Genomic DNA, 26,954 nt, shown 5'->3' with positions numbered 1-26,954 from the left:
GCGTTGAAGGGAGGGGATATACCCTGCTGCGTCTACTTTGCTACCCACTTGCTTCCACCCTGGGTACTCCTTAGCTCAACGTGAAACTAGGAATATGATAGACTTATCTTATCTCACATCTACACTCAAAAGTCAAAGTCACACCAAACATGTTGTATCCAAATGTGAAGTAAATCAAATCAGTTCCATCGAGTCATGAATGAAGGATATCTATAAGATGCGTTCCGATTTTCCCAGTCCCAACGCCTTCAACGCCGTCCTCCCGATTTTAGGACAAGATGACATCGTCACATCACATGCCCTACGAGAAATGAATCCCCTCCTCATGAAAAGCTACAACACAGCATGTCAGCACGTATATTCACACAACCATTTTAAAAAAGCCCGGGGAAAAAGAGAAACTCACCCAACAACAACTTCAAAAAATCATTCTGATCACACTGCCGTGCCCGCTTCTCCCCCAGCCCCGTGCCCGTGAGCACCTTCTCCACCTTGGCCTTGACGACAAGCGCAATCTTGGATTTCGGGTTCCGGCTAGGCGTCTTGGCGGTTTCCTTGGCGGCTTCCGCGTCTTGGAGTTCTTTGAAGAAGGTTGGCATGTCGTCTTCGTCGTCTTCTTCGTCTTCGTCTTGATCTGCGTCAGCGTCGGCTGGGGCGGTGTCGTCATCGTCGTCCATGTCAACGTCCATGTCGTCGGAGGTAGTGGCAGCGGTGGTGCTGGTGGTGATGGACTCGTCGATGGGGATGTTGTGGAGGGAGCAGTAGACTTTGTAATTCTGTGTGCTGTTAGTATGGCAGAATACTCTTCCAGTAAGAAAGACGGAGACTAACCCGCTCGCACATGGCGAGGACTTCTTTTATGCTAAAGGCTGCGCGGAGGGTCTTGTTTTTGCGGTTGCTGTGTTTATGGTTAGTATCTGGGGGGGTGTTGATGTTGAGGCAAGGAGTGCGTACAAAGCAATGCGGAGGAGACCGTCAAATTCCTGGATGTGTTAGCTAGGAGCGACTGGGGGGTTCACAGGATGACATACCTCGAAAGCGACGTTGGGGCGTGCTGAACCAATCTAGACTCTGTTAGTTTAACTACAATGCAGATATCGAGTGAGAGGCCCTACCAATGGCTCTATCCTGACGACTTTGACGGTCAGCTCCTGTGTTCACAACCAAATTTCTTTCCATCTTACTTACCATCACTTTCAACCTTAGGTGGTGGCTTAAAGTTTTGCTTTCCCACTTTCTACACCGAATCAGTCAAAGCTCAAGGCCTCGCATCCATCCTTGGTCCACCCACCATAATGTGTTTACACGTCGCCCAAAAGTTGACATTGACACTCAACCTAGAGTACAGCGCATCTCCCGGTCTCGCAACCAGCCGTTTCGCAAATTCCCGTTGGAACTAAAAGAAAACACACCATCGTCAGCTATCCAGCCTCATCTACCCAGCAGCCCTTCACAGATATCGATCATACCATCAGAACAGCCACCCGCGGCGGATTAGGCATAGCCAGCATCTTAAAAATCAGCGGACTGCTGATCTGATACGGGGTGTTAGAGATAAGGGCGTCGCAGGGCGGCATCTCGGGCATCTTGATTACATCGCCGAGGATGACGTCGAGCTTCTTGGCGAGGGGGGTGCCTTGAACACGTTTGGTCACTTCGGCGCCCATGCGGGGGTCGAGTTCGACTGTGGTGTGAGGTGTTAGTGAGATGATCTCGTTTAGGGCTTATTAGATGGGGCGGTTGGTTGGGTAATTGGTTGGGAGGATGGATGTGTGGGTGGCCGTACTCGCGATGACTTTCTTTGCCTTTTCGAGGGCCCGGACGGTGACTGATGATGGGTTAGTACTGAGGTAAAATGTCTGGGCGAGATAAGCCATACTATTCCCGGTACCCGGACCGACTTCGACGACAACATCGGTCGGCTTGAGGAACGCCTTGTCGACAATGGCATCGCTAATACCAGGGTTCTTGAGGATGTGCTGGCCAAAGTCCTTGTCGAAGCGGAAGATGTTGGTATTGGCCGAGCTGCTTTTTGACGGCGCCTTGCGGTCGTAAGGACCGCTGCTGGCGCCGCCCCGTTTTTGTTTGGTGGCCTTGGGCATGGCGGTGATCGGGTGGTGGTGGGTATTCGGGTTGGTTACTTGCGGGATACCACAGACGGCAGAACACCAAAACACCAGAAATTAAGGTTCACCGCATCACCGCCCGGAATTTTTGATCTGGCAGAAAAAAGACCCCGCCAGAGCGGTCAGGTCGGTTTTGCGCACGCACCGCCTGCCTAATTGGGACACAGGTGGGGACTTGAGAGGCCGCCCAGCCCACAGACCCGGAACTGTGGTGCCAGCCAAGCCAGCGTACCGTAAACCACCGTATCTGTAATCAGGGCGCCCAAGCCACGAATGCTACGGCAGGTTTCAGTGATCAATCCACCCTTCTTCTCTTAACTAGGCGAATGAAGCTCAAATCGTTACACGACAATCACCAAGAATCTCACCTGAAACGGCCCGGCGCTGACGTCGCCGGGGCTGTGTGTGGTGAAATCTGTAGGGGCCCCTCCCCCTGTAACTTCAAGCCTGTGACTTCAAGCCTGGGCTGCCATGTCTATTTCACTGAACCGCCCATGTGGACTGACGTAACAGGCCGCGCGAGCTTTTGCGGCGAAGCGGCCCACCAAAAAAGTCCCCTTCCAACAACCATCCTCGTTCTTACTGGGCCTTCAATACACGGACACACGCAACAGGATATGCCAGTTCGAATTGCAGGGTGAATTTCGGCTAGCCCAGCTCCCTGCACCATCAAACGAGACATACATCTTTGGCGAGCCCAACTGAGCTTTCATTGTTTTTATTCAGCGTTTCCCGGCCGTGGGGTTGACTGCCTGTCTGTCACTCGTGGATGGTGGTCTGTTTTATATTAATATTATCCTAATTTTGTATTCCTACACCGTTCACTCCGACCTCATACAGCGTTAAGACCTTGACTTCTTACAAAAATTTCAAATCCTCCCTCTTCCACCCTCCATCCTCCACTCTTGTGGACCGCCGCCATGTCGATCCGGGTCAGGCTGGAGAACCCGCCCGAGTTCTACACCAACCTTGACTTCATCCAGGGCCATGTCGTGCTCTCACTCAGCCGCCCTGAGCAAATCGGTGCCATCATCGTCAAGCTAGAGGGCGAGTCACGCACCGCCCTCGGCGTGCCCACCGACAGCCCGGGCATGGGCATTGCGGGCCGGGAACGGTCCACGAGCGGCGACACCCTTCACGAAAACCACAAGATCCTGTACAAGGTCGGCCAGGTCTTCCCCGATGAGACCGGCCCGGCCCCCATGCAGCAGCCGCACATGCTCAACCCGGGCCAGCATAGTTTCCCCTTCTCCTTCAAGTTCCCCTTTAACAATGCATGCGGCAACGTCGAGGCCATGTCCCGCATCGGCGGCGTCGTCAACGCGGGCGGCTTCTTTGGCGCCGGCTTCCGCGTCATGGACGGCACCAAGCAACTGATGTACTCCCACGTCACCAAGACCCTGCCCCCGAGCTTCACCGGTTTCCCCGGGGAGGCCGAGATTCGGTATTATGTCAAGGTGACGGTCCAACGGCCGGGGATTTTCAAGGAGAATTGGCGGCACCAGATGGGGCTCAAGTTCCTTCCCATTGAGCCCCCACGGCCAGTGAAGACGAACCAGGAGGCCTATGCCCGCCGTCCCTTCACTTTCCAACCCAAGAGCCCCACCCCGGCCCCGTACCCGAAGAAGCGCTCGTCCTTCTTCGGCCGGTCCTCAAGCGGGCCCTCCACGCCCGTCATGGCCGCCGACGGCTTCTCTTCCAACGGAGGGGCAGCGTCGTCGAACCCGCCGTCCGTCGAGATGTCCGCTCGTCTCCCGCATCCGGCTATTCTCACTTGCAACAAGCCGGTGCCCCTGCGGCTGATCGCAAAGAAGCTGCTGCCGTCCAGCGGGGATGTCTACCTCACAACAATCCAGATCGACCTCGTCGGCAAGACCACCGTCCGCTGCCAGAATCTCGTCAACAACGAAATGAGCCGCTGGGTGGTCTTGTCTCGCCACGGGCTGTCCATCCCCGTGGCTAAACCCGAGGACGCCGTGGGGACGGAAATAGCTGTGCCTGACTATCTCTGGACGGATGCTCCGTTGCCCAACACCGTCATGCCCAGTTTCCTCACCTGCAATCTCAGGTATGCTTTCCCGTTTCTTTCTCCTACCCCCTAAATATACCACTTGTATAACTAACCCCCCGCAGCCGCGACTACCAACTCGAAATCAAACTCGGTCTAGCCTGGGGCAAGCCCTCCGGCCTCCCCAGCACCTTTCTCGGCCGGCCCAAAAACAGCCCCCACCTCGCCAGCCACATCCCCCAAGAACTCCACCTCCCCCTGCACTTCAGCAGCATCCAAGTCTACTCCGGCCTCGCCCCGCCTCCAGCCCTCGTCGAAGCCCTCCGTCAAGGCCGCGGCCGGCGTAACTCCCGGCCCCCCAAGACGGGTTCCGGTCCATCCACTTCGCAACGACCCCCTCGGACATCAACACAAACAGCCCCGACCCTCCCGCCACGCCCATCCCCTCAAACACAAGTCCAACAACCCCCAGAAGCCCTCTACCCACCCCAACTCGCACCAGGCGTCACCCCAGGAGCCTCCTCGGGAGGACAAGGGGGACAAGCAGGAGCGGGAGAGGAAATCCCCCCTTACGACGATGCCCCACCAACCTACGAAGAAGCCATGGCGGAAGAGATGACGGGGCCCGCGATTCCAAATGGAGGTGCGCGGCCGGCATGGAGCGGCGTGACGGATGAGAATCAGCCTAGTAGTCTTGGTGGGGGGGCGGAGAAGGGGTAACCAGCCTTTCAAGGACAAAGGAGAAAGGAGAAAGGTGTGGGGGGAGGAGGTTAAAGCATAGGGGATGGAGTGAGTGAGGGTCAGAGAGTGAGAGAGAGAGTAAATATGTATGTGTGTTGAAGGTGAAGGAAATAAAGGGGGGAATGGATGATTGAGGGTGGACATGAGAACCCAACAGCCGGATACCAGCCCCTCACGAACTCTATCAACAACCGTAATGGAGAGTGAGATAGAGGAAGGGGTGTATGTACAAAACACCAGACGAGGGATGGCCATGAACACGGATGGAATGGACAGGATGGATACCCACGGTCAGAGTAATTAATCGATACTCAACGGAAAAGGAATACAAAGAGGGGTAGGGTTAGTAGAGGAACATTTGCCATTATAATCAGGCTGGCGATGGATAAATAACACAAGAAGCATATAGCGACCATATAAATATCATCATTCGTGCTGTACGTGTACATGGTATCAAAATACATATTTCAGTCTTTCTATTGAGAAAGCAATCACGTAGATACAGATACATCAGAAATCACATGACCGAGACTTCCATCAACACACGGTGAACACCCGACCCCAAGGCACATTCAGCTAAATCCCCTCTTATTCACGTTCCATTTCATATTCTCTTCCCTAGATACATCCTCCCCCCTTGGGTATCCGGTAATCCCCCCCAAGCCCTCCCCCCAAGCGCAATCAGCCAGGAATAGCACCGCCCGAGACAACGCACCGAAAAAATGGAGGCAAACCCATAGATAACCCTCCTACGCAACGCAACGCTTGTTCCGAAAGCCAAGCAAACAATCCTGCAAGCCGAGGGGGGAAAAGAGAACAGGACAGGAAAAAAAGGGAGAGAAAAACACCACCATTGAATGAACGCCGTCGCCTTTCCTCCTGGCCCATAGTCCCCCCGCTTGTGCCTGCTTGTTCTTCCCCCGCCGAAAACGTAAAACCCAGAGTGGGCAAAAGATCAAAGCGATGGACGGAATGGAAGAAAAAAAAAGGTCTAGAAACAAACCCTCAAAACTCCAAAACCCCTTGCCATGTTCATCAAGCTACCCATCCGTTCGTTTGACTCCAGCGCCAGCCCTTCCATGTTTCATTCCGGCTCATGTACTGGCAGTGACATGGGTCGCCAAACTCCTATGTTCGCCATGCAAATGTTGCTATGAGGAAGAGAAAGCCAAGAATGAGAAATCATTAATGAATAGTAAAAAACGCCAGAAGAAAAATAAAGGGCAAGGCCGACGATCTCGTTTAGTCCAGCTCAATCACCTCCACCTCTCTCCGTCCTGGAGCAGCCGGCGTCTGCTGTAAGTTGGTCTTCTTTGGTGCCACCGCAGAGGGCCCGTCTGCTTCGCTGTCATCAGCATCCTCCTCCTCGAGCACTACCGACCAAGTACCGTCAGGCTTCACACGCAAACATTTGGTGCTCAGCTTCCCCTCTTTCTCCAGCTGCGCCCGTACGTCCAGCAAGAACTGGTCGATTCGCAGGCTGTACGGACGGGCATCGTTCGAGCAGATCGGACAGCGCCACTTGTCCGGGTGAGACGGTTCAGCATTGTTGGCGGGGTCGGAGCAGCCGCAGTCAGCCGACCGGTGCATGCACTTGGCGGGCGGCTTGGCTGGGCGCGTGTTGAGCCAGTTCTCGAGATCGAAGCACTCCATGTGTGTGCAGGAAGCGCCACGGGCGGGGACGGTGAACATGGTGGAGCTGAATGGGTCGGCGAGATCAATGGATAGGTCTAGGGCGGCGATCGAGACCTCGTCATCTAGACCCGAGGTGGCGAGGCGCTGTTTGATCGTGTTGAGTGTGGTCTCCGCCGGCGTGGTACCGTGAGCCCAAACGGCGTCCACGACGTTGGAGTGGCTGAGGGTCTCGAGCACTTCAACTGCCAGATGGCGGTGCTTGCCCACCTCATTCTGAGAGTCATGCACGGCCACTACAAGGTTGTTGGTACCGCAGACGAGAAAGTCGGTAATCTCGGTCGGCAGGTCCTTGCCGTTGTGAGATCGCCGGCGGACGGAGAGCACCTTATCGTTGATCGTCATATGAATATACATCGGCCAGCTAACGTCCAGCGTGGCCCACCATGCTTCGCTGATGCCCTTATCCGGGTTTCGAATGTCGCAGCACCGGATCCGCCATCGAAGTGCGCCGTTGAAGTGCTCCACCATGGGCAATAGATCTCCACGCTTCTTCGACTTGGTCGCCACCAGGCCGAGCTGCTCCGCCGTCACTTCGAATTGGAACTCGTATATGGTCTTCTTAGGAGCCACAGGGGTTGGCGCAACCGGAAGCGACTTGATGGCCTGGTAGAATCGTTCTCTCGCCCCTCCTTTGATCGCCCGCTTAGGGCTACGAAGGTGAGCTTGGTGGAGCGACATCAACACCGATTTGCGGTCCGCCGGTTCGTGTGGCCATTCCGTCCGTCCGATCATTGACCCTTTGGGGGGGAGCAGCGGGTCTGGTATCCTCGCAGTTCGTTGGGGCGTAGACGCGGCCTGTGGAATCTGTGGCGTCGAGAATCGCGCCATTGGGACTGGCCTGGGTTGCGTTCCGTTGGGGGTCATAGCGGCTGGGGATACAAGAGGAGGTTCTTGTAGCGACCGTATATCAGAGTGCCCATTCGGGGTGGGGAGACTTTGTCCGGAGAGGGCGATATGTGGCGAGGGTCTCGCGCTGGTGGGGGACGGTGACGGCTGGAATCCGGTCTGTATTTGAGGCAGGCCGATACTCCCTTGTGTGTTGTGGTGGAAGCGTTGCTGGTTCCACTGCTGTGTTTGCTGGAGGAATTGTGAGTGCCCCTGTGGAATTTGTGGCGGTTGATTTTGGGGGTGTTGAAGCTGTTGATGGTGATGATACAGTTGTTGTTGCTGTGATGTTTGCGGAGTTTGCTGTCTTTGCGGTTGTGTTTGCCATACTTGTGGTAGAATGTGTGCCTGTTGCTGCTGCTGTTGCTGCTGCTGTTGCTGCTGCTGTTGCTGCTGCTGTTGCTGCTGCTGCTGCTTCTGCTGCTCTTGCTGCTGCTGCTGCTGCTGCTCTTGCTGCTGTTGTAGCTGTTGCTGCTCTTGCTGCTGTTGTAGCTGTTGCTGGTGTAGCTGTTGCTGGTGTAGCTGTTGCTGTTGTTGTTGTAGCTGTTGTTGCGGCTGCTGTTGTTCCGGCTGCTGTTGCACATGGTGGGACCACTGCCGTTGATGACCATACACCTGCTGATGTTGCTGCCGCTTGTGTTGCTCCTCCGTCGACCACCGCAGTTGTTGTTGGGGCCCAGAGCCTTGGAACTGGGCCACGGCTTCCCGTGGGGACTGCGGCGGTTGTTGAACATCAAAATCGTTGGACGCATGCCGTTGTATTAGTGATTGGACAGCTGCTTGGGCCTGCTGTTCTGTGCCACCCGTTGAGGCGAAAACCAAGGAGGGGTGGGAGACTGCGGCTGCAATGGCTGTAGGAGACGACGACGGCAAGACAGGGCTTGAGTGAACCAGCGAAGCAGTATTGGGGCCCGAGAAATGCGCGTGTGTGTGGGTAGTGTTGTTTTGCAACGGTGGTGGCGCCAGCGCTGGCGCCGATGCTGACTGGTGCCGAGCTGGTACGTTGGAAACACCGGGAGCGTGGGCGGAGGATTGAAATACCACTGCCTCCACTGTCAGTTTGTAAAAGTTAATCAGGGAGGCGTTATGCTGCTCAAGGTCCCGCCGAGAAACCGACGAGGGCACGCCGTTGGCCGAGGCGACGTCCATCGTGCGGAGTCTTTTTTGGTCCTCGCGGAAGGCCTGCTCTAAGGAATTGCCGAAGTGGCCATCTGGCACGCCTAGCCTCCTACGGCAGGCAGTGAACATGATAAACTGCAAGACGATAGAGTGACAACCTAGGACGTTGACAAGCTCATCGACAAGGAACGGGTATTTCCGTTGGAGCGACGCCGTGAGCATCTTCCCGTATTGTGCTGTGAGGGCGTCGAGGAAGGTGATGATCTGCTTGAGAACATCGTTGCCACCGCGGAATCGATCAAACCTCAGGTCCGGCACAGGGAAGTGGCATAACCATTTCAGGCGCTGCGGTGACATCAGCTCGTTCTTCTTAAGCAGAGTCTCTAACACGCTCAAACCCTTGTCGATCGTGGACGGGTCCAGAGGAAGAAGGCTCATATGAGCGTTCGGCTTGTTGAGAGACCAAACGCAGAAAACCTGGTGCAAGATGAGAAAAAAGTCATCCTGTGTCTTGCAAGCTTCTCGGATGAGCATGACGCGCGGCCGCTCAGTGCCGGGATCCAGTGCTTGGTCGCCGCCGCTAGTTTGGATGTAGTGGTCGAGAACGGGGAGTAGTTTGGCGTGACTCGAGGAGCCAGGAATGCTGGCGCTGGGAAGCCCTGAGCCGGGAAGGCCCGAACCGGACGGGGTCCTCCTTGAAAATGCATTAGCCGGGCTCCACAACAATGATTGTGCTATGGGATGAAAACTCACTCAGTACGCCGCCGTTTAGGGGCCCGGGCCGGGTCTGGTCCGATTCGCATGCCCCCGCCGGCAATAAGGGGCTGAAACGCATGGTCGACTGTCGGTGATCGGCTTACACCGTGTAAAGCTGGACCAGCGGCCGCTGGCCTCGGTATCTCCTCCACTTCCGGACTCCCGGTCGCGTGGTGAGCGAACTGAGCGTTAGGAGCGGGAAGCGTAACCTTGACGGACGATGTCGTCGGCACCATGATGTGTGGGTGAGCGAGTGGCGTAGGGTGTGTCCGAGGGCTATCGAGCACGTTCGAATACGCGGGGCTCGGCTCGTCGCTCGGGGTAGGTGATGGGAGAACGGCGGGTCTAGAGCAAGAGATGATCACACATATTAGAAGCTGGTATCTCTCTGGGAGCGCTGAGAGCGCGAGTCCTTTGTGAATGTGCTTACTGCTGTGCTTGGTGTTGAATCGCTGGGACGGCAGGCGGGCGAAGAACAGAGGAACGTGAAGCGCTAGTAGGACGCGATAGGGATTGTTTTCGAGGCGGCGGTGCGCCCGGTGTGCCTGGTGCCAGCCATGATGGCTGTCGACTGCCGAGAAAAGAGCTAGCGGTGGCATTTGACGAGGCGATCTGGTGTTGGTCGATGGGGAAAGCGGACTGACGGTTGTTGTGCGCACCCGCCCCCGTGCCCGCGCCGGGCAGGGGAGGTGACATCGTTCACTCCTACTCAGTGCGCCGACGTCCGGTCGCGAAGCGACTGGAGGAGTTCGGGAACTGGAGAGGGGATGTTAGAGTGAGTCTTTGGTAGGTGCTTATTGACTGCTTGTTTGGTGTGATCTTGTGTTGTAGTGTATCGAGTTGGATTGCGGTAAGGAAGGATGAAAGAGCGAAAAGAAGGCGTAAAGACGCGACCAGGTAACGCGCAAAACCCACACACCATTGGAAGGGAGGTCGGCGATACCGTAAAAGAAAGAGGTCGTCGCTATTTCGGTCGGTCAAACGCGGTCTGGCGTGATGGGCGCGTAAAGTACGGAATGCAGTAACTCTTGACGAAAGAAAAAGACCCAGCTGTCGGGACCCAAATCAAGAAGAAAGGGCGCGTCCAAAGAGACGAGAAGAACAGAGCTAACAGGGGCACGTCGTCTTGACAGGACGGAAGGATCGATGGTTCTTGAGATGGCGAGAGGGAAGTCACGGTCGGCTTTCACACCTTGCAACCAATAGACAAAAGCACCCTCTCGTTGAGTGGTGCCCACCACGATTGTCAAGGTGGAGACACGGGAAGAGAGCAGGGTTCTGGATTATACAATATTGAACATTCAAACCCCCAACATGGAATCAGGAGGAACTTTTGAATTCAAGAATAGAACAAGGCCCGATCAGCAACCCAGAGGCTTGTCTCCCGGGTTTGGGGGCTTTGTTTACTTTCCGCTGTATTTGTATGATCTTTATCTACCACCCGTTGCGTTTGTAACCAACGATGCGTTTGAGGTCCTGGCAACCACGCTGGAGGACTGCAGCGTTGTGGCGTTGGTGTCGGGGACACACACCATCTCTTCGTTTGCTTGGCCCGTCGTTGGGCTTCCCTCAGGTGAGATCGACAGCGCTGCAGCGGTGGGTGCAGTGGGGCGTGGGTGGTTGGCAGGCCTCGGCGGGGCTTCGACAACGGCGCATCATCTCAACTTCCAACCTCCAGTGGGATGAATGCTAGTGTCCAACACCAGTATGAAGCGAGACGGAAGACAATAAGTTGCCCGAAAACCCCCGGGTTTCGAAGAGGGACGATAAGTTATGTCTCGCAGACACCATCTTGCGAGACTACGCCATTCAACGCATGGACAGTTGGGACCAACAACCTGCCTGCACCACCAAATGCAGGTGGTTCAGCACCTCGCGTAACGCAGCCCGAATATTGGAACTGTTGGCTGCACTGGGAGTTGGTGATTTCGTTTGCCCATCGGTGGGTGGCCAGGTCGGATAAGCTCCCATAATCAAATTCAGCTACAGCTACGGAAAGAGCGCAAAACACATCTGCTCCGCAGGCTCTTCGGCGCCCAACTTGGTATTTGACGCTCTTCCGGATTTCTACCTAACGTTATATACAAAAGTCCCCGAGAGTTGAGCTCCAAGTTGAGACAAGACTTCAAAGAAAGCATGAACTTCTGGACCATTTCATGACCCCACATCAGAGGCGGGAGGCTTCTCGGTTCAGCGACGAATGGGATGCGACACCGCCCTGTAGGTTGTGGGGCGAGCTGTCTGAGCGGCACACCAAGCAGCGCTTCCCCAACTGGGTGCAGCAGCGCGCCAGGCCAAAAAAAAAGTTCAAAAAAAAGTTTCGAGTTTTTGATCGCGAGGCTGCGACAACAGACACGGCCAACACCAACAATCACCAGCGCCGCGCAATTGCCCCGCCCAAAAGCCCCAACGCCGCCGCCGTCGGACTGTGAAACCCGACACCCTTCTTCGAAATGGCGGCCGAAGTGCTTCCCCTGGCGCAGGTGAAGCTGCCGTCGGGGCCCAGTTCTGTCACGCCCGAGCAGCGGTACTGGAGGTCGTTCAAGAACCAGAAATCCCACACCTCGACGGCATCATGGCCGATATCACACATTAGTTTCCCCGCCGCTGCGGCCGGTGGGACGCTTTCCAACTCGCTCGTCGCTGCCACGAAGATCAACGACCTCTTTGCCGTTACGTCCGGGCCCCGTGTCGACATTTTCTCCATCCGCAAGCGCGAGCCCCTCAAGACCATCGGCCGTTTCGACAGCGAAGCCCATTGCGGCGAGATCCGCGCCGATGGCCGCGTACTGGTGGCCGGCGAGGACTCGGGCCGGATGCAGGTCTTTGACGTCGGCGGCGGCACCCGCGCTGTCATTCTCAAGACTTGGCACGTCCACAAGCAGCCCGTCTGGGTCACGAAGTGGTCGCCCACCGAGCTGACGACGCTCATGAGCGCCAGTGACGACAAGACCGTCCGGTTGTGGGATCTGCCCTCCAACACCCCAAGCCGAATGTTCACCGGCCACTCCGACTACGTGCGCAGTGGTGCTTTCATGCCGGGCGGGAACAGCAATCTGCTCGTGTCGGGCTCCTACGACGAGACAGTTCGCGTGTGGGATGCCAGGGCGGCCGGTGGTGCCGTCATGACCTTCAAGCACGCCGACCCCGTCGAGGATGTCCTCCCACTAGCATCAGGCACGACCCTACTGGCCGCCGCAGGCAGCACCATCTCCGTGCTCGACCTCGTGGCTGCCAAACCTCTGCGCCTCATCACCAACCACCAAAAGACCGTCACCTCGCTCTCCCTCGCCTCCAACGGCCGGCGCGTCGTCAGCGGCAGCCTCGACGGCCACGTCAAAGTCTTCGAGACCAACGACTGGAACGTCGTAGCCGGCTCCAAATACCCCAGCCCCATCCTCTCCCTCTCCGTCGTAACCGCCGGCGCCTCACAAGAAGACCGCCACCTCGCCGTAGGCATGCAATCCGGCGTGCTCTCCCTGCGCACCCGCCTCTCCGGCGCAGCGGCCGAAAAAGCCCGCGACCGCGCCGCCGTCGAAGCCGCGCGCGACATCGGCACCGCCGCCCTCGAGCGCCTCGACGCGCAAAAGGCCAAGCGCAAACGCGCCGCCATGACCACCAAATCCATGGACCTCCTCGGCGAAACCGTCGACGTCGTCATCCCCACGCACGAAACCGGCGCACCGGGCGCTAGCAGCCGCAACCGCCGCGCCAAGCTCAAGCCGTGGCAGCGTAACCTGCAAAAGGGCCGGTACGCGGCCGCGCTCGACGACGTCATTGACATGAACGACGAACAATACAACCCCGTCACGGCGCTGACGGTGCTTGTTGCGCTGCGCCACCGGTCTGGGCTGCGTGAGGCGCTTGAGGGCCGCGATGAGGTGTCGGTGCTGCCGTTGTTGAAATGGGCGAGCAAATACATCACTGACCCGCGGTACTTGAGTATTTGTGTTGATGTGTCGTTCCACTTGCTGGACTTGTACAGTGAGCATGTAGGTGGGAGTGCTGAGCTGGCGGCGCAGTTCCAGGCGCTGCTGGGGAAGGTGTCGAAGGAGGTGGAGAAGGCGCAGATGGCGATTCAGACGAATGGGATGGTGGAGAGTTTGATGTTAGGGGTGGTGTAAAATGGTGTGTTAAGAGTAGTGATGAGGGGGTCGGAGACTTGATTTTTTGCATTGCGTCGGCGTTTTGCTTGTTTGGGGTGGGAAAATAAAGCCATAATGGTGGAAGCCATTTATGGTGTGTGAGTGTAGATGTGTGTCAGTAATCAGAGTAGATGATACTTGCGATAACTGGTGTAAAAACCATGTCTTTGGTTGAGTCGTGGACCTCCTCCACAGCTTATATCTATACTCGAAATTTGCATGTGTTACTTTCAACCAGCTGGATTCAAAAAATCTACAAGTGAGAAGAGAATCAAGTAAAGGCCGAGAGATTCGGCAGCAAAAGAATCGACCGTCTCTCCTCCAGATCATCATCATACTAAAAGACCACACAGAAACTACACTGTATCTCGTTTCACCCCTCGGGCTAGTCAAAAATCCTGTCTTCCTTTTCCATCTTCCTCCTCTCTCAGAGACAATCAAAACTTTCCTGGATATCGAATCGCTACTTCATCCAAACTTTCCCACTTTTACCTATCACCGTTATCATTCATCATCATTCTCCCCTCGACTCCCTACATTCCTCAACATCTCTCACGCCTCACCCCTCACCGACCGCCGAGCTCCGCCTCCAGCCCATGCACACTACCATACTCCTCCGGCCTGGGCTCGTCCACCTTCCACTGGTGCCCATCCACATTCCCCGGCAACGGCACCGGCACACCACCCTGCTGCCCAGCCCCCTGACCAGCCGTCCCAGGCACGGTACGCACAAGCTCACGGAACCGGAACACCTCGTCCAGAATCATTTTGCGCATCTCACCCACGTCATCAACAACCTCAAAGTCAAAGTTAAACGTGACCGGGCAGTCCGGCTCGTCGCTGGCGTCGTGCCAGATGGAGAGGTACGGGTGCTCGAGGGCCTCCTCGACTGAAATGCGGCGGGTCGGGTCGAAGGCGAGCATGCGGTCGAGCAGGTCGAGCGCGTCCGGGTTGGCGTTGGGGAAGAGGGCGGGGAAGACCTTTTTAGCCATGAAGGGGAGGTTGCGCACGTATTCCTGCGCGCGGGGCGAGCCGATGCGGGAGAGGGTTTCCTCGTTCGGCGTGCCGAGGATGTGAAGGATCTGGTTGAGCTGGTCGACGTAGTCACGGCCTTTGAAGAAGGGACGGCCGCCGAGGAGCTCGGCTAGGATGCAGCCTACGGACCAGACGTCGACTACAAAGGACGGGATAGGTCAGTACATTTAGGTCCTTAAGTCTGCAGAAAAGGGGTAGTGGGGTCAGAATGAAAGGGACAAAAAAGATGGAAGACGTACTCGCTTTGGTGTAGTTCTGGAAGCTCAACATAATCTCAGGAGCGCGGTACCATCTTGTCGCGACATATTCGGTCATGTACCCAGCGTTCTCCTCCGGGTCGATCGAGAACCCACGGGCGAGACCAAAGTCGCAGATCTTGAGTTCGCAGTCCGCGTTGACGAGCAGGTTGCCCGGCTTGAGATCGCGGTGCAGCACGTTGGCCGAGTGGATGTACTTGAGCCCGCACAGGATCTGATAGATGAAGGACTGGAAGTGGGCGTCCGTCAGCGGCTGGCCGGACCGGATGATGGCCGCCAGGTCGCACTCCATGAGTTCTGCGACTTTGTTAGATGGCATGACCATAGGAATCGCTTAGGGAGCGCGGGGTGGGTATGTATGACTGTGGGGGGATGCGCACCCTCATAGAGATATGTCTCGTTGAAGTTGTCGGGCCGCGGGATGTCCATGTCATACAGACAGGTGATCTGAGAAGTACAATTCCTCGATTAGCAAATCTCGCTCTTGAAAGCCCCAACATACACTCAGTTGTGTGATGACCCCATATCTTGGAAAAATCTCACGTTACGGTGGCCCCGGAAGTGCTGCAACAACTTGATCTCGCGCAAGGCGCGCTTGGCCAAGATCTTTTTGCTGAAAACATTGGTAACTTTCTTGATGGCAACGCCCTCGTTGGTCTGGCTGTTTAGGGCGGCACTTAAAATCGGCGAGTTCAATGTCAGCTCCTGTCTTAGCTGTCGTCCCAATTATGACACCCCCTTCACTTCAAACACCATCTTGAGCACCACACCACAAAGCACAGTCATTTGCACGAGTGGACACATCGTAGAGTGGGGGCTCATACCAGACAATACCGTAAGCGCCCTGGCCCAGCTCCTTGGTCACCGTGTATCGCTCATCGACAATGAAGTCCTGGTTGAACACCTTGAAAACCTTGCGGCCCTGGAGCTCAGACATGATGGGCGATATGAACGCGCACGCGTGGTTTGCGACCGGCCGTTTTTTATATATTTGTCGTTCTCGCGTTGCTGGTCCTCAGCGTCTGTATCGCGAGGCTGCTGCTGCTGGTTCTCCGGCGACGTGAGAGGAATTCCCTAGCAGAATCACGGCGGAGAAATGGAATAGGGATAGAAGGGATGATGCTTCGTCCGAAGAGGGGCAATCCACGGAGCTGCGCGAGCGCAAAAAACAGACGCAGGACTCGAAACCGTCAAGCAAAGCGGGGTATACAAAATAACAATAATTGCAGCGCGAGGAAGATGAGGCGGACTGCGTGCAGTGGCAAGGGCGGGAGGGGAAAGGAAGCCGAGCAAACACAAATCAGCAAAGCCTCGTGTTTATCAGGAAGAGCAGAGATTCCCGTCGAGATGCCGTGGCCAAAACGATGGAGGGGCTGAGGGAGGTGATCAACCGCTGCCCGCTGCGGGGCCCATCGGAGCTCGAACTGCGCATGCAACCTGGGCCCGCAGCGCTGTGCTTGTTGGTTGAGGTGTGACGAAGGAGCAGCAAGGGGCAACCAAGCCAGAGAACAGGCAGATGCCGCCAGAGCTCGCAGGGCTCGAGGGAACAAGAACACCCCCACAATCGCCCGTTTTGGGAGCCTCGGGGGGCTCTGTTGGCTGGGCGAGGCTTCAAGCCTAATTTTCATTGGTGCACCTGGAGTTGATCACCCCTTTTCTCATCGGGGTTTACGCGCGCGCGACCAAGTTCGCATTTCACACCTTGGAGCACAGCAAGAACCTAACATTCCAAGCTGCAGTTGCGTCGGCACAGATTTGCCCTGGTTGGGACTGTTGATCCTTTGGAACCGGGCTTCCCGGGTTGCTATTCGATACCGCCGGTTCACACAGCCGGGACTCGGGTTGCGCGATGCAGTTGTCCGGCACCTAAGGCTGAGGCCTTTCTCGAGGAAAAGAAGTCTCTAAAAGGAACCTTGGAAAAAACGCCTTCCCTTCATGAGAAGTACCGGGCTATTCATCCCTTCGGACTGTGGCATACACTACAAAGATCAGAATGAAAGCTGGGATGAGACCCCTGGCCTAGACGGGCGGCCTGTCGTTTCTTGGACCACTCAGGCCGTCGTAGGGCTGAGGCCATTCAGGGGTCCGGATATATGCGGGGCTCAACGACGGTCGTTCCTTTTGGCCAAGTTACGAGCTCCAAGAGCTGGAGGTGACAGGGGACAGGTTCCAAAACACATGCCGCTCAAGGTATAAAGCGGCTGCTTCCTCCTCGTGGAACAGAGTCCTAGATGACCTTTGCCTCAGCCCGCTCTCGACAGACCGCGACGACGTCCGACACCACCAATGACGACGACACGCCCGATCTGCGCCGTATGCAGGAGCCCGGCAAGCGAAACATCAGCCTCAGCCTCGAGCCTCGACACGAACATCCCAAACACCGAAGCACCCAATGCAACCTCCATCATCAGAGCTGAGGGTGTTCCACGTCAGGGAAGACGTCCTTTAGGAAGTTGATCGAAAACCGCGTCGCCTGCTCATACGCCTTCTGGAATCCCTGTCGGCCGCCATAGTACGGGTCACTGATGACTTCCGCCTTACCGGTGCCTGAGTATTCTCCGAAGAGCATCACTTTAGCCTTGGCATTCGGTTTGCGACGTTGGATCCGCTGTAGGTCTTCGAGGTTGCCCCGGTCCATGGCAAAGATGTAGTCGAACTTGTCAAAATCGGAATCGTGAACCTATTTGAGGCACCGAACGAGTCAGATCCCACCGAACCCGACGACTTCCCGAGCAAGCGATAGTACCTTTCGCGCATGATGGATATAGTTGGTGATACCGTGGTCTTTGAGGGTGGACATGGTTCGGTCGTCCGGATCTTCGCCGACATGGTACGCGCCTGACGAGGGGTAGGATCAGGATCTATCCGAATCGGAATGGCCGAAAGCGACAACGAAAGCTAGCACCCACCTGTTCCACACGAATCGATCTTGCCAACGAGATCCTCATACGGTTGCTGCTTTGCGAGTGATTGGAACACGCCCTCCGCCATGGTTGACCGACAGATGTTGCCGAGACAGACAAAGAGCACCGAGAGTTGGTCCGGCATAGTGGAGGATTTGGAGGGGAACGAATGAAGAATAAAAAGAGGAAGATTTCGCTGGCTGGAAGAATTTGACAAAACGCCTACCGAAAGAGAAATACAACCGACAGAAGGGGAACCACGACAACGCGACTTGGATCTTGTCGGCGTGGAATCGAAGGCTTGGAGGGAAGGTGGGAGGTACGATAAGAGACTGGAAGCCGGCGGGGCGGGAAAGACCGATCTTGATAAGGGTTAGGGTGACTCAAAAAATCGGAGCAGCTGGGCTGAATCACGTGCAAGCATCTGCAATTTGCAGACGTGCACAGACCATCAGCTCCCGCCTATTTAAACGCCCCTCCCTCCCCAAATCTTCCTCCTCTTCTCTTCTTTTCTTCTTCATACTTACCTTGATTGGGTACACCTGGATCATGAAGCAGGGGTACCAGAGCGATAGGCCTGCATTGCACATCGTGGAGCCGGTCGTTCTAAATTGTCCTTCGGGGCCGTTTCGGTCGGAATTTTTGATGTCAACCCTTTTTTCACTATGAACTCGGCGATACGTCGGGGCATGGAGAAGAAAAGACGCGTTGGTCGGGTGCATTAGCGAGTGATAGATCTCCTGTTGGCAATCCCCGTTACGTAGTAATGCATCTGAGAAAGGCGATCGCAGTGATAGGATTTACATAATTCCCACCTCACGTTTCCCATTTCTTGATATTGGTGGTCATCTTTTGACCAAATGCCATTCTCGCTTGTAGGTAATGTATGTAGCTGCACAGGAGTTTGGTGTTGTGCCGTTGGAGCCGTCGAAGTCAATCACGCAAAGTTGCGTGCGCGCAGGGGTTAGGGGCAGCGCCCTTCTGCATTTCGCAAGCACATGCCGAGACGCGGCCGCGGGGCATCGCCGCCACTCTACCCCGCCAGAAAAACTCCGTGATTCATCATCATCTGGCCGTTTGGTTGTCTCGCTCCCACATCCCCTCCCGCCGTGCCGGGACGATCATCGCCGATAACGCCGCCCGGTCATTGACGTGCTCGCAGCATGGAAGGTAGGATATCGTGGGGAAAATGTCCTCGAAAGAAAGTGCGAAGCAGCCGGAGGAGCGCTGAAATGCGGTACATTCTTGCCCTTCTTGGGTTCTTCCCCACCCCTCCACCGGGCCATTGACCCCATTTTAAACCATCCAAAACGCATTGAACCCTGGCGATCTGTTCGCCCGCGCCCACGGCCGAGTCCATTCGCCGCGGCTGGAGCCGGGATGGCTCAACTACCCACCCGTACATGTCGATACCGGTGACTATTCCGTACATTCGACGGAGATAATGGCTGGTTGGTTGAGGTAATATCTACCCGCCCGCGCGCCGTAGTCTTGGGTCCGGTGGTTCCGTTCTCGCATTCCTTCGCTAGTTCCTTGAAACTCCCTTACCAGCTGTTCCAAGCTGGGAATTCTCCACGCCACAGCTTAACTAAGGTTCTGCACTGTTCCCCACGGAGTGCTAACTTTCTTTCCTGTTGCATAACCTCCTGGAACCGGATACTTTGTTCCGAAATTACTTAGCGCGTGTATTATCAACATCCACTCGATCTTCTTCATCACCCCGCGCCCGATCTACAGTTCCATCCGGGACTTTCGGAGCTTTTCTTACGGCCCATCAGACGGTCGTCCGAAGAAAACGGGAACCTTCGATCCCCCCAGCTCTCGTACTTCGAGCCCATCTGTGGCGGATGCAATCGCTGGACTACGAACCTGGTTAACCCCTGCTCGCACTACTGCCCGGTCTCGTCGACTTTTATAGTCAAGCCCAACTCCGTCGTTCCCGAATCTCAGTGGCTACTCAACTCAAGACTGGGACATCACCGCCACCATGGTCCAGCTATGCCAGCAGCAGCGGCCGATCCAGAATAGCGAGGTGTACGTGCTGCGTCAAGTTCCGCCGTTTCCGCCGCTCTCTCCTCCATCGCCCATCACACCCGCCGAGGACTTTGACGACTCGCCTGTTGATTCCCGCGGGCTTACCCAGCCCGATATTGCAGTATGCGGCAAGAAGCTTGCGGTTGAGGAACGCATCGCGCGCGCAGTCCACGTCCTAGCCACTGAGACCGCCGCCCTCCAAAACCTCACACAGCTCTACTCCTCAGACAGCATCGTCCGTGATGGCTTCACCCGGGCCGTCGACGCCATTACCAGTCGTCATGCCTCGCGGAGCAACAAAGACGGTGGACGTTGCGGCGGCGGCAAGTTGGTGGTAATTGGTGTCGGCAAGTCGGGCCACATCGCAAAGAAGCTCGTCGCAACCTTCAACAGCCTCGCCATCCACGCCATCTTTCTGCATCCTACTGAGGCGTTACATGGTGACCTCGGACAGATTACGCCGCACGACACATTGTTACTGATAACCTTCTCGGGCAAGACTCCAGAGCTGCTCGCCTTGCTTCCCCATCTCGATCCGTCCCTCCCACTCATCCTGCTCACGTCGCATACTCGGCCGGAAACATGCGAGATCATTGTGCGTCATCGCCAGCACTCGGACACCGCCATCCTATTGCCCGCGCCGATACACGAGGCCGAAACCGCATCATTTGGCGTGTCTGCTCCGACGACATCCACCACTGTCGCGCTTGCCGTCGGCGATGCTTTGGCTATTGTTGCCGCGCGAGAGTTGCACCCGTCTGTGGCAGATGTCTTTGCGCGGAACCACCCCGGCGGTGCTATTGGTGCTGCTTTGTGGGCTAATGCAAAAAAGAGGGGACAGGAGGAAGAGGAAGTGGGAGAGGTACAGGAGCGGGCGCGGAAGACACCAAATCTGCGTGCAGTAATGGTGTCGTTAGAGGATATTCCCATTCTCTCACCCACCACAGCCGCATCTCCCACGGCTGTGACCGGCTTGGGCGTGCTCCGAGCAGGTTACTCAAGTCCATCGGGCTGGGTCTGGTTACCCGGTCCGAATAGCACAGAGAAAGCTAGCCATCGTACCGGGGGCGTCGTCTCCCCGCGTACAATCCGCGGACTCAGTGTGGAGGCCATGGCTCAACCTGTCACGGCGATCCCGCGCAGCGCGTTCATCCCGGTCACGGCGGATACGAGTGTTTCACGGGCGGCAGAGTGGATTCGGGGGATGCGGACGGCCACTGCGGGCTCTGATAGTGGTGAGAGTGACGGAACTGAAAGGAGTACGGAGACAAACGAGGGCTTCGGTTCCATGGGTACCTCCATGTCTATGACCTCTGGCTCCGATTTCAGCTCTGCGTCCAGCTCCGGCTCTGTTGGGTACCACCAGGGATTGTACGATGATGAGGCGATTATGGCGATCATGGAGAAGGGGGAGTGTGTGGGGTTGTTGGAAATCGGTACATTATTAGGGATGGAAGCGTGATTCATACATGAGATGAACGTATGAAGTCGCGATGGCTGGAGCCATGACACGATGGTATGGACGAAACAGGAGGGAAGAAAGGAGGATGGGAGGGATTCTTGGTTGGGCGGATTTTTGTCGCATTGGCATAGCATGCGGCTGGCGTTTGGTCTGATGGGCGGTTTTGTTTTGCGCATCGTTATTTCTCTCCCGGGAATTTTCCCTCCGGTCGTTCATTTTGTTGTATCTTCGGAACCGACCCAGTTCACACATCCTGTGATACTAACCGGTCAGGAATTTTCTGGGATATTGGGTGGCAGCAGTCGTTTTGAACATGAGCACATGGGAGCAGGCTACGGTCGCATCCCTTCGCATTGGCGGGTATCTGATTTTGATGTTTTGCATTACAGCACATATTACTCTCAACTTATGGGATATTAAACAGCACAAGATAGAGGCGTGTGTTCAACCTTCATGTCTTAAACCATGGCAAATCTATGGAAGCACAGGAGGGATAATATTACGAAGTACTTGGAATTCATTGATAACAGTCTTTTTTCTCCGTCCCGCTGGCCAATGTACAATAAAAATTAGAATGTGGTACACTTAGATCTAGGGTATTACATCGCTTTATCCCCCCATCGTCCAACCTTTTTTTGGCAATACAAGCGACGAGCTTCCCATCTACTCCCCATATTACATAAAATGGTTACAAGTAGCGATACAATAGATGTCACACACTCTCTCCGTGCTCACTCACTCACTCACTCACCCACACTCAGTCCTCACCACTGCTACTCCCTACCCCGTCACTCTCCTCATCCGACGCAGATGCCACTCCGGCCCCAGATTCGGCTTCGTCATCATCATCGTCGTTGTCATCGTCCTCATCATCATCTTCGTCCTCTGACGAACTGCTGCTCGAACTCGATGAATCGTCGACCTGACCCCCAGGTGCTTGGTCTACATCCATCGCATCACCTTCCTCTGATTCTTCGCTTTCACTGGTGCTGGTACTGCTGCTGTCGTCATCGTCTGAATCGCTTTCATCTTCCTCATCTTCTTCATCATCGTTAGACTCGTCTTCCGACTCAGACGAGCTGCTATCGCTACTATCCTCATCCTCATCCCCAATATCCGTCCTCACATTCCGCAGCCGGCGGCGCTTCGCAGGCTGCCCGTCGCTACGCCGGGCAGCGACGGCCGTGCCGGCGGTAATGGTGGTGGTACTGGTGGTAGACGTGCCAGCGACGGAATCAGCGGCGCTGGTGGTGCTGCTGGTGCTATCTTCGCTGTCGGAGAGGGAGTCAAGGACGAGCTCGGCGCGGATGCGTTTGAGGAGGCGCTGTTTGATTTCCGGGGTGCCGACGCGCAGGACGTATTCGACTTCATCGAGGGTGCGTTTGCCGTTGGCATTTTTGTGCTTGGATAGTGTGCCATTGGCTTGTTGTTCTTTTTGTTGGTGTTCTTGGTACTGGTGGAGGTCACGCAGGAAGCGGGCTATTGTGTCTTCGTATTCCTTCTGTTTGGTCTCCTTGTCCTTGAGGGCGGCCGGGAACGCCCCCGCACCGGCCTCCATGTCTTTGTGTTGTATTTCGGTAGCCGTCTCGCGGAGTCTCGTGCGGACGAAGCCCTTGAGGTCGCGGATGTACTGGTAGAAGACGGGGACGTCGGCGGAGGGGATTTTGTCGCCGTCGAAGAGGTACTTGATCAGGAGCGTCTGGTGGTTCTTGTTGAACTTCCACGAGTCGCGTGCGGTATGCCACTGGCGTAGGTATACTAGGGAGGGTTCGAGGCTGAAGTCGGCTTGGGTTGCCTCGGCCGCCTTCTTGGCCTTCTTTGCCTTGGTCTTGGGCTTGTTCTTTTTGGCCTTATCGCCGGACTTGGTCCCGTCGGAAAATGAGACCGACTTCTTCAGTGACGAGGGGGTCGCGATCGTCGCCTGGTCCGGCGCCGATCCGTCGTCTTTCCGTTGCTTCTTGCTTGGCGTTTGCGCCGACAAGGCGGCATTCGGGGCGGGCGCGGAGCCTGGTTGTTTTCGTTTTAAGGCGCTCGCCGGACTTCCGTTTACTCGGCCGTTCTGAGCGTGTGCGTGTGCATTCGAATTCGAGTTGGGGACCTGCGCAGACGGTTTTGCGCGCGCATTGGGGCTGCCCGAGCTGGGAATGGTCTCGGCCGACGCAGGTCCCTTGAGCTTGAGGCCCAATCGCTTCCACGCGGGGACATGGGCGGACATGATGACGATCGAGACGAGAGCGAAGCAAGCGGAACGGGAGAAAAAGGGCTAGGTGTTCAGGAATTGGCCCAGTCCAGTGCCACTGCAGCAGCGGGCGAACGTGGGCGAGAGGACGAATGGACGAATAGCTAGAACCTGCAGCAGCGGGGTTTCCACAGGAACGGGAAAAAGTTTCTTCGCCGGAATCAGGCGAGGCAAATGGACGCAACGTGTTTGCCAGTGTTGGGGGCACCGTTCCTGTATGTCTCATTGGGTGTTGCTGGTGCAGTTTCCCAAGCGGTTCGCGCTTGTTGTCGCAAATTTCTGCCCAGATGGATCTTATCGGTACCCGACGCAGGGGTGTTAAGTTCGGAAAGAAATAATTCAATGTGGGGGGGTTGGAACGGTGGGTCCTGCGGGGACATCTCTGGACTGCTTTCTGCCGGGCGGTGAATGAAGCTGACAACAGCTTCAGCACCCTGGAAAATGACTAAGCAGACTTGTGACGTTTCCGCCTAGCATTCGAGGCATGAAGGCAGGCTCCAGGTCCCCACCATCAGCCTTGCTCCAGGCAAACCGCCGCAACGCGTCAATCAGCTGGGCCCAAGTTGGAAGCTCCAGTCCCCCAACCTCGAACCAAGCTCGACCGCCCGCTCCCGAATAACCACAACCTCAACGCCACCACCAAATATTTCTGCGGAGGCCCTCGGACCTGATTTGTGCAGCATTGAGCGGATACCGACCACTTCGAAGTACCAAATCTAGCATCTGTCAAGATGGCGGGTATGCAAACCCCCCGCACTTCCTGGCCTGCTGTCGTTGCAGCTTGGAGCTAGGCAGTGGTAGCTCGACTCGACCCCTTACGACTAACATCACAACCACAGGCAACGCTGGCTACGACAGGCACATTACCATCTTCTCGGAGCAGGGACGGCTGTTTCAAGTCGGTACGTTTAACAACAATACGATGCACTGGGAACAAGGCGGGGGGGTGGTTAAGATGGGGGCCTAATGGCCGGTCGGTTTGGGAGGGGGATGCTGGGAAGAGAAGGAGACGAGATGCGCACGACGCTTCAAGGCCACGACCGCAAGATGCTGACGGAAGCTCGATTCTTAGAATATGCATTCAAGGCGATCACAGCGGCAAACATCATGTCGATCGGTGTGCGGGGCAAGGACTGCGCCGTAGTCCTGTCTCAGAAGAAAGTGCCCGTACGTTACGGTCTCTCCTCCGTCGTTCTCCGATTCCAGGACGAACCTAGCTGATATTCTCGTAGGACAAGCTCATCGACCCCTCGTCAGTCTCGCACATCTTCCAGATCTCGCCGTCGGTCGGTTGTGTCATGACGGGCTCGATTGCCGATGCCCGGGCCTTCTCGCAGCGCGCCCAGTCGGAAGCGGCCGATTTCAAGTACAAGTTTGGGTATGAGATGCCATGCGACGCCCTGGCGAAGCGGTTGGCCAACATTAGCCAGGTCTACACTCAGCGGGTATGTGGATGAAGGGGGGGACAGGATGTCAAACGTTTGTGAGGTTGTTATGTTGTGTTGACCATCTGTAGGCGTACATGCGGCCGTATGGCGTGGCGACGACGCTGATATCCCTCGACTCAGAGTTTGGGCCGCAGCTGTTCAAGTGCGACCCGGCTGGGTACTATATTGGGTACAAGGGTACGGCCGCGGGCCCAAAGCAGCAGGAAGCCCTCAATCACCTGGAGAAGAAACTCAAGAACAAGGACCATGCGCCAGGCGACTGGAAGGAGGTGGTCGAGCTCGCCATCACAACACTCAGCACCGTGCTTAGTATGGACTTCAAGAAGACGGAGATTGAAATTGGTATTGTCGGGGGGCCGCATGCCGACGGACAGGAGGGGACGCAACCTGGCTTCAGGAGGCTGACTGAAGAGGAGATCGACGAGAGGTTACAGGCGATCGCCGAGAAGGACTGAGACGGTGATGTGATGAAGAGGGACGGGCCGGGCGGCCCATGGCCCGTCGATAGGGTCCAGCTTGATGCTCGCCGCTGAAGCTAGTAGCTTGCAAAAGTGCCGTGAGTGTCTCAGAGGGAGATATCACAGCTATTGGTGGAGTTTTGGTATCCCCGGGTACCACGTTGCTTCTTGTGGCCTGTTCCAGCACACGACGTCAATATGCAGCTCGATGACCCAACCCGATAGGAGAAGCGGAAGGAGAGCAATGAAAGTGCCAATGAATGCAAATGAATGCCAATGACTATCGAAAGATCTCTGCGTTAGCTCCCATGCCCGAATGTGCCTGTGGCGCCGAGATCATTGAGGAACCAAACAAGCATAGCATATCAAAAGTCTCCTGGGCGGCATGTTGTCACGCCCATGTCTCAAGTCTCGAGGCTAGCGGCCGCGGAGGTGGCGATGATCTCTAGTGTGTAGATGATTTGCATGATCCTCTCCCCCCCGCCCCCCTGCCACCCTGGCTTGCGAGCTTGCTGACCTTGCTTACGATATCAACCTCCATATACCCCAGGAAGTTCCGCCGATCTGGTGGCGAATTCCCAACGGGCCGGGGAGGGGGGCGAACACCGTTGAGGACGGGGGGTGTGCCACTAACGTATCGATTCAACGACATCGAAATCGGCCCGCACAGAATCGAATCGACTGAATCGTGCACTGCATTGCACTGCCGTTTGCACTACGTCGTGAGTGCATGTTGGGGGCATACAAGACATGCGAAGGGGCTGGGCGAACAGATCGACGAAGTAATGAGTGGGGGTGAACAGATGGGATGGATGGGTGGATGACATGCACTGGTACACTGGCACGATGGACGAAGGCTACCCGGGGCTCTGGGAATTCGTCTGGAGGGATGGATCAGTGCTTGGTTGGTGGGAACTGGGAGGGAGGGAGGGTGAGGGTGGTCTTGTGAATGAGACAGGGGCCGGGGGTGGCCAGAGGGGTTGAGGCTTCGAGATCGGTCTACTATGTACATACAGAACGTACTACTAGTGTGGGAGGAATTGTTGTTCCTGCATGTCCACTTTGGGTTCTAGTTCGGCTATCGTAGGTGATTCCAACTTCGATCACACTTTGCGATACAGTCGCGTGGAATCCCTCTTCGGTCACTCGGTTGCTCGGACGTGCATTTCGTGGTGCAATGTTGCATGGGGCCGAGGGGACAAGGCTCGACAGGCTATGAGGAGCCCGGGACGAAGCGGAAGAAAGACAACAGACCCTGCGTAGCTGACATGGGCCGCAAGCGTCTTTTGATAGCCTCCATAGCCTCCCGGTTCCCTAACGAGCCTGATTGCCGGGACTTCTTGGCGGGGGGTTGATGGTGGGTTCGGGGCAGTAGTGTTCCCAGTGACGTTGCAGAAAAGGTGAGTATCTGGGATGGGATGTCATGAACAAACGGTTCAAGGTGGAGTTGTATGTGCAGTTAGCGACCGGGGGTCTGACTGAAAACCATTCGATCTGGGTTTTTACTGGACGAGAGAGGATGGTGGGCTGGCTGGAAGAATACGCAGTAGCGAGTGACGTCCGTCGGTGCCGGATCGTCGTGGAAAATCACTGGGAGGCCGTTCAACCCTTGGCGGTCAAGGCCGTACCTTCCCGGCATGGGC

The 26,954-nt window shown here is 56.1% G+C and overlaps 8 protein-coding genes across 8 annotated transcripts; 4 read left to right on the top strand and 4 right to left on the bottom strand.

Moving 5' to 3' along the window:
* Window positions 1-301: 301 nt before the first annotated feature.
* C8A04DRAFT_31866 (S-adenosyl-L-methionine-dependent methyltransferase) lies at window positions 302-2,102 on the bottom strand (the record flags this gene model as incomplete). Its single annotated transcript, XM_062781901.1, has 11 exons — window positions 302-333; window positions 407-776; window positions 832-898; window positions 955-983; window positions 1,032-1,064; window positions 1,116-1,135; window positions 1,189-1,237; window positions 1,292-1,396; window positions 1,470-1,684; window positions 1,787-1,828; window positions 1,880-2,102. 11 exons carry the CDS (start codon window positions 2,100-2,102, stop codon window positions 302-304), a joined length of 1,185 nt encoding a protein of 394 aa, XP_062633982.1.
* Window positions 2,103-3,046: 944 nt separating this feature from the next.
* Window positions 3,047-4,854, top strand: C8A04DRAFT_14807 (uncharacterized protein; the record flags this gene model as incomplete). The annotated part of the gene is made up of 3 exons (XM_062778242.1): window positions 3,047-4,194; window positions 4,260-4,638; window positions 4,693-4,854. The coding sequence occupies 3 exons, from the start codon at window positions 3,047-3,049 to the stop codon at window positions 4,852-4,854; spliced, it is 1,689 nt and encodes a 562-aa protein (XP_062633981.1).
* A 1,263-nt stretch (window positions 4,855-6,117) lies between these two features.
* On the bottom strand, window positions 6,118-9,012 carry C8A04DRAFT_39763 (uncharacterized protein; the record flags this gene model as incomplete). The annotated part of the gene is made up of 2 exons (XM_062784706.1): window positions 6,118-7,374; window positions 8,497-9,012. 2 exons carry the CDS (start codon window positions 9,010-9,012, stop codon window positions 6,118-6,120), a joined length of 1,773 nt encoding a protein of 590 aa, XP_062633980.1.
* Window positions 9,013-11,783: 2,771 nt separating this feature from the next.
* Window positions 11,784-13,454, top strand: C8A04DRAFT_31863 (UTP15 C terminal-domain-containing protein; the record flags this gene model as incomplete). Its single annotated transcript, XM_062781900.1, has 1 exon — window positions 11,784-13,454. The coding sequence occupies one exon, from the start codon at window positions 11,784-11,786 to the stop codon at window positions 13,452-13,454; it is 1,671 nt and encodes a 556-aa protein (XP_062633979.1).
* Window positions 13,455-14,041: 587 nt separating this feature from the next.
* C8A04DRAFT_39760 (cmgc mapk erk1 protein kinase) lies at window positions 14,042-17,815 on the bottom strand (the record flags this gene model as incomplete). The annotated part of the gene is made up of 7 exons (XM_062784705.1): window positions 14,042-14,649; window positions 14,750-15,064; window positions 15,148-15,214; window positions 15,311-15,424; window positions 17,196-17,447; window positions 17,514-17,605; window positions 17,677-17,815. 7 exons carry the CDS (start codon window positions 17,813-17,815, stop codon window positions 14,042-14,044), a joined length of 1,587 nt encoding a protein of 528 aa, XP_062633978.1.
* A 1,842-nt stretch (window positions 17,816-19,657) lies between these two features.
* On the top strand, window positions 19,658-21,166 carry C8A04DRAFT_39759 (uncharacterized protein; the record flags this gene model as incomplete). Its single annotated transcript, XM_062784704.1, has 2 exons — window positions 19,658-20,557; window positions 20,588-21,166. 2 exons carry the CDS (start codon window positions 19,658-19,660, stop codon window positions 21,164-21,166), a joined length of 1,479 nt encoding a protein of 492 aa, XP_062633977.1.
* A 757-nt stretch (window positions 21,167-21,923) lies between these two features.
* On the bottom strand, window positions 21,924-23,381 carry C8A04DRAFT_31859 (uncharacterized protein; the record flags this gene model as incomplete). The annotated part of the gene is made up of 1 exon (XM_062781899.1): window positions 21,924-23,381. One exon carries the CDS (start codon window positions 23,379-23,381, stop codon window positions 21,924-21,926), a length of 1,458 nt encoding a protein of 485 aa, XP_062633976.1.
* Window positions 23,382-24,136: 755 nt separating this feature from the next.
* Window positions 24,137-25,308, top strand: C8A04DRAFT_31858 (nucleophile aminohydrolase; the record flags this gene model as incomplete). The annotated part of the gene is made up of 5 exons (XM_062781898.1): window positions 24,137-24,143; window positions 24,245-24,307; window positions 24,478-24,572; window positions 24,638-24,850; window positions 24,922-25,308. 5 exons carry the CDS (start codon window positions 24,137-24,139, stop codon window positions 25,306-25,308), a joined length of 765 nt encoding a protein of 254 aa, XP_062633975.1.
* Window positions 25,309-26,954: the final 1,646 nt, after the last annotated feature.

The sequence above is a fragment of the Dichotomopilus funicola genome (assembly GCF_033296635.1).
Source record: "Dichotomopilus funicola strain CBS 141.50 unplaced genomic scaffold C8A04scaffold_74, whole genome shotgun sequence".
Lineage (NCBI taxonomy): Eukaryota > Fungi > Ascomycota > Sordariomycetes > Sordariales > Chaetomiaceae > Dichotomopilus > Dichotomopilus funicola.
Note: the sequence above shows the minus strand (reverse complement) of the source record. Positions and strands in the feature narration are given on the sequence as shown.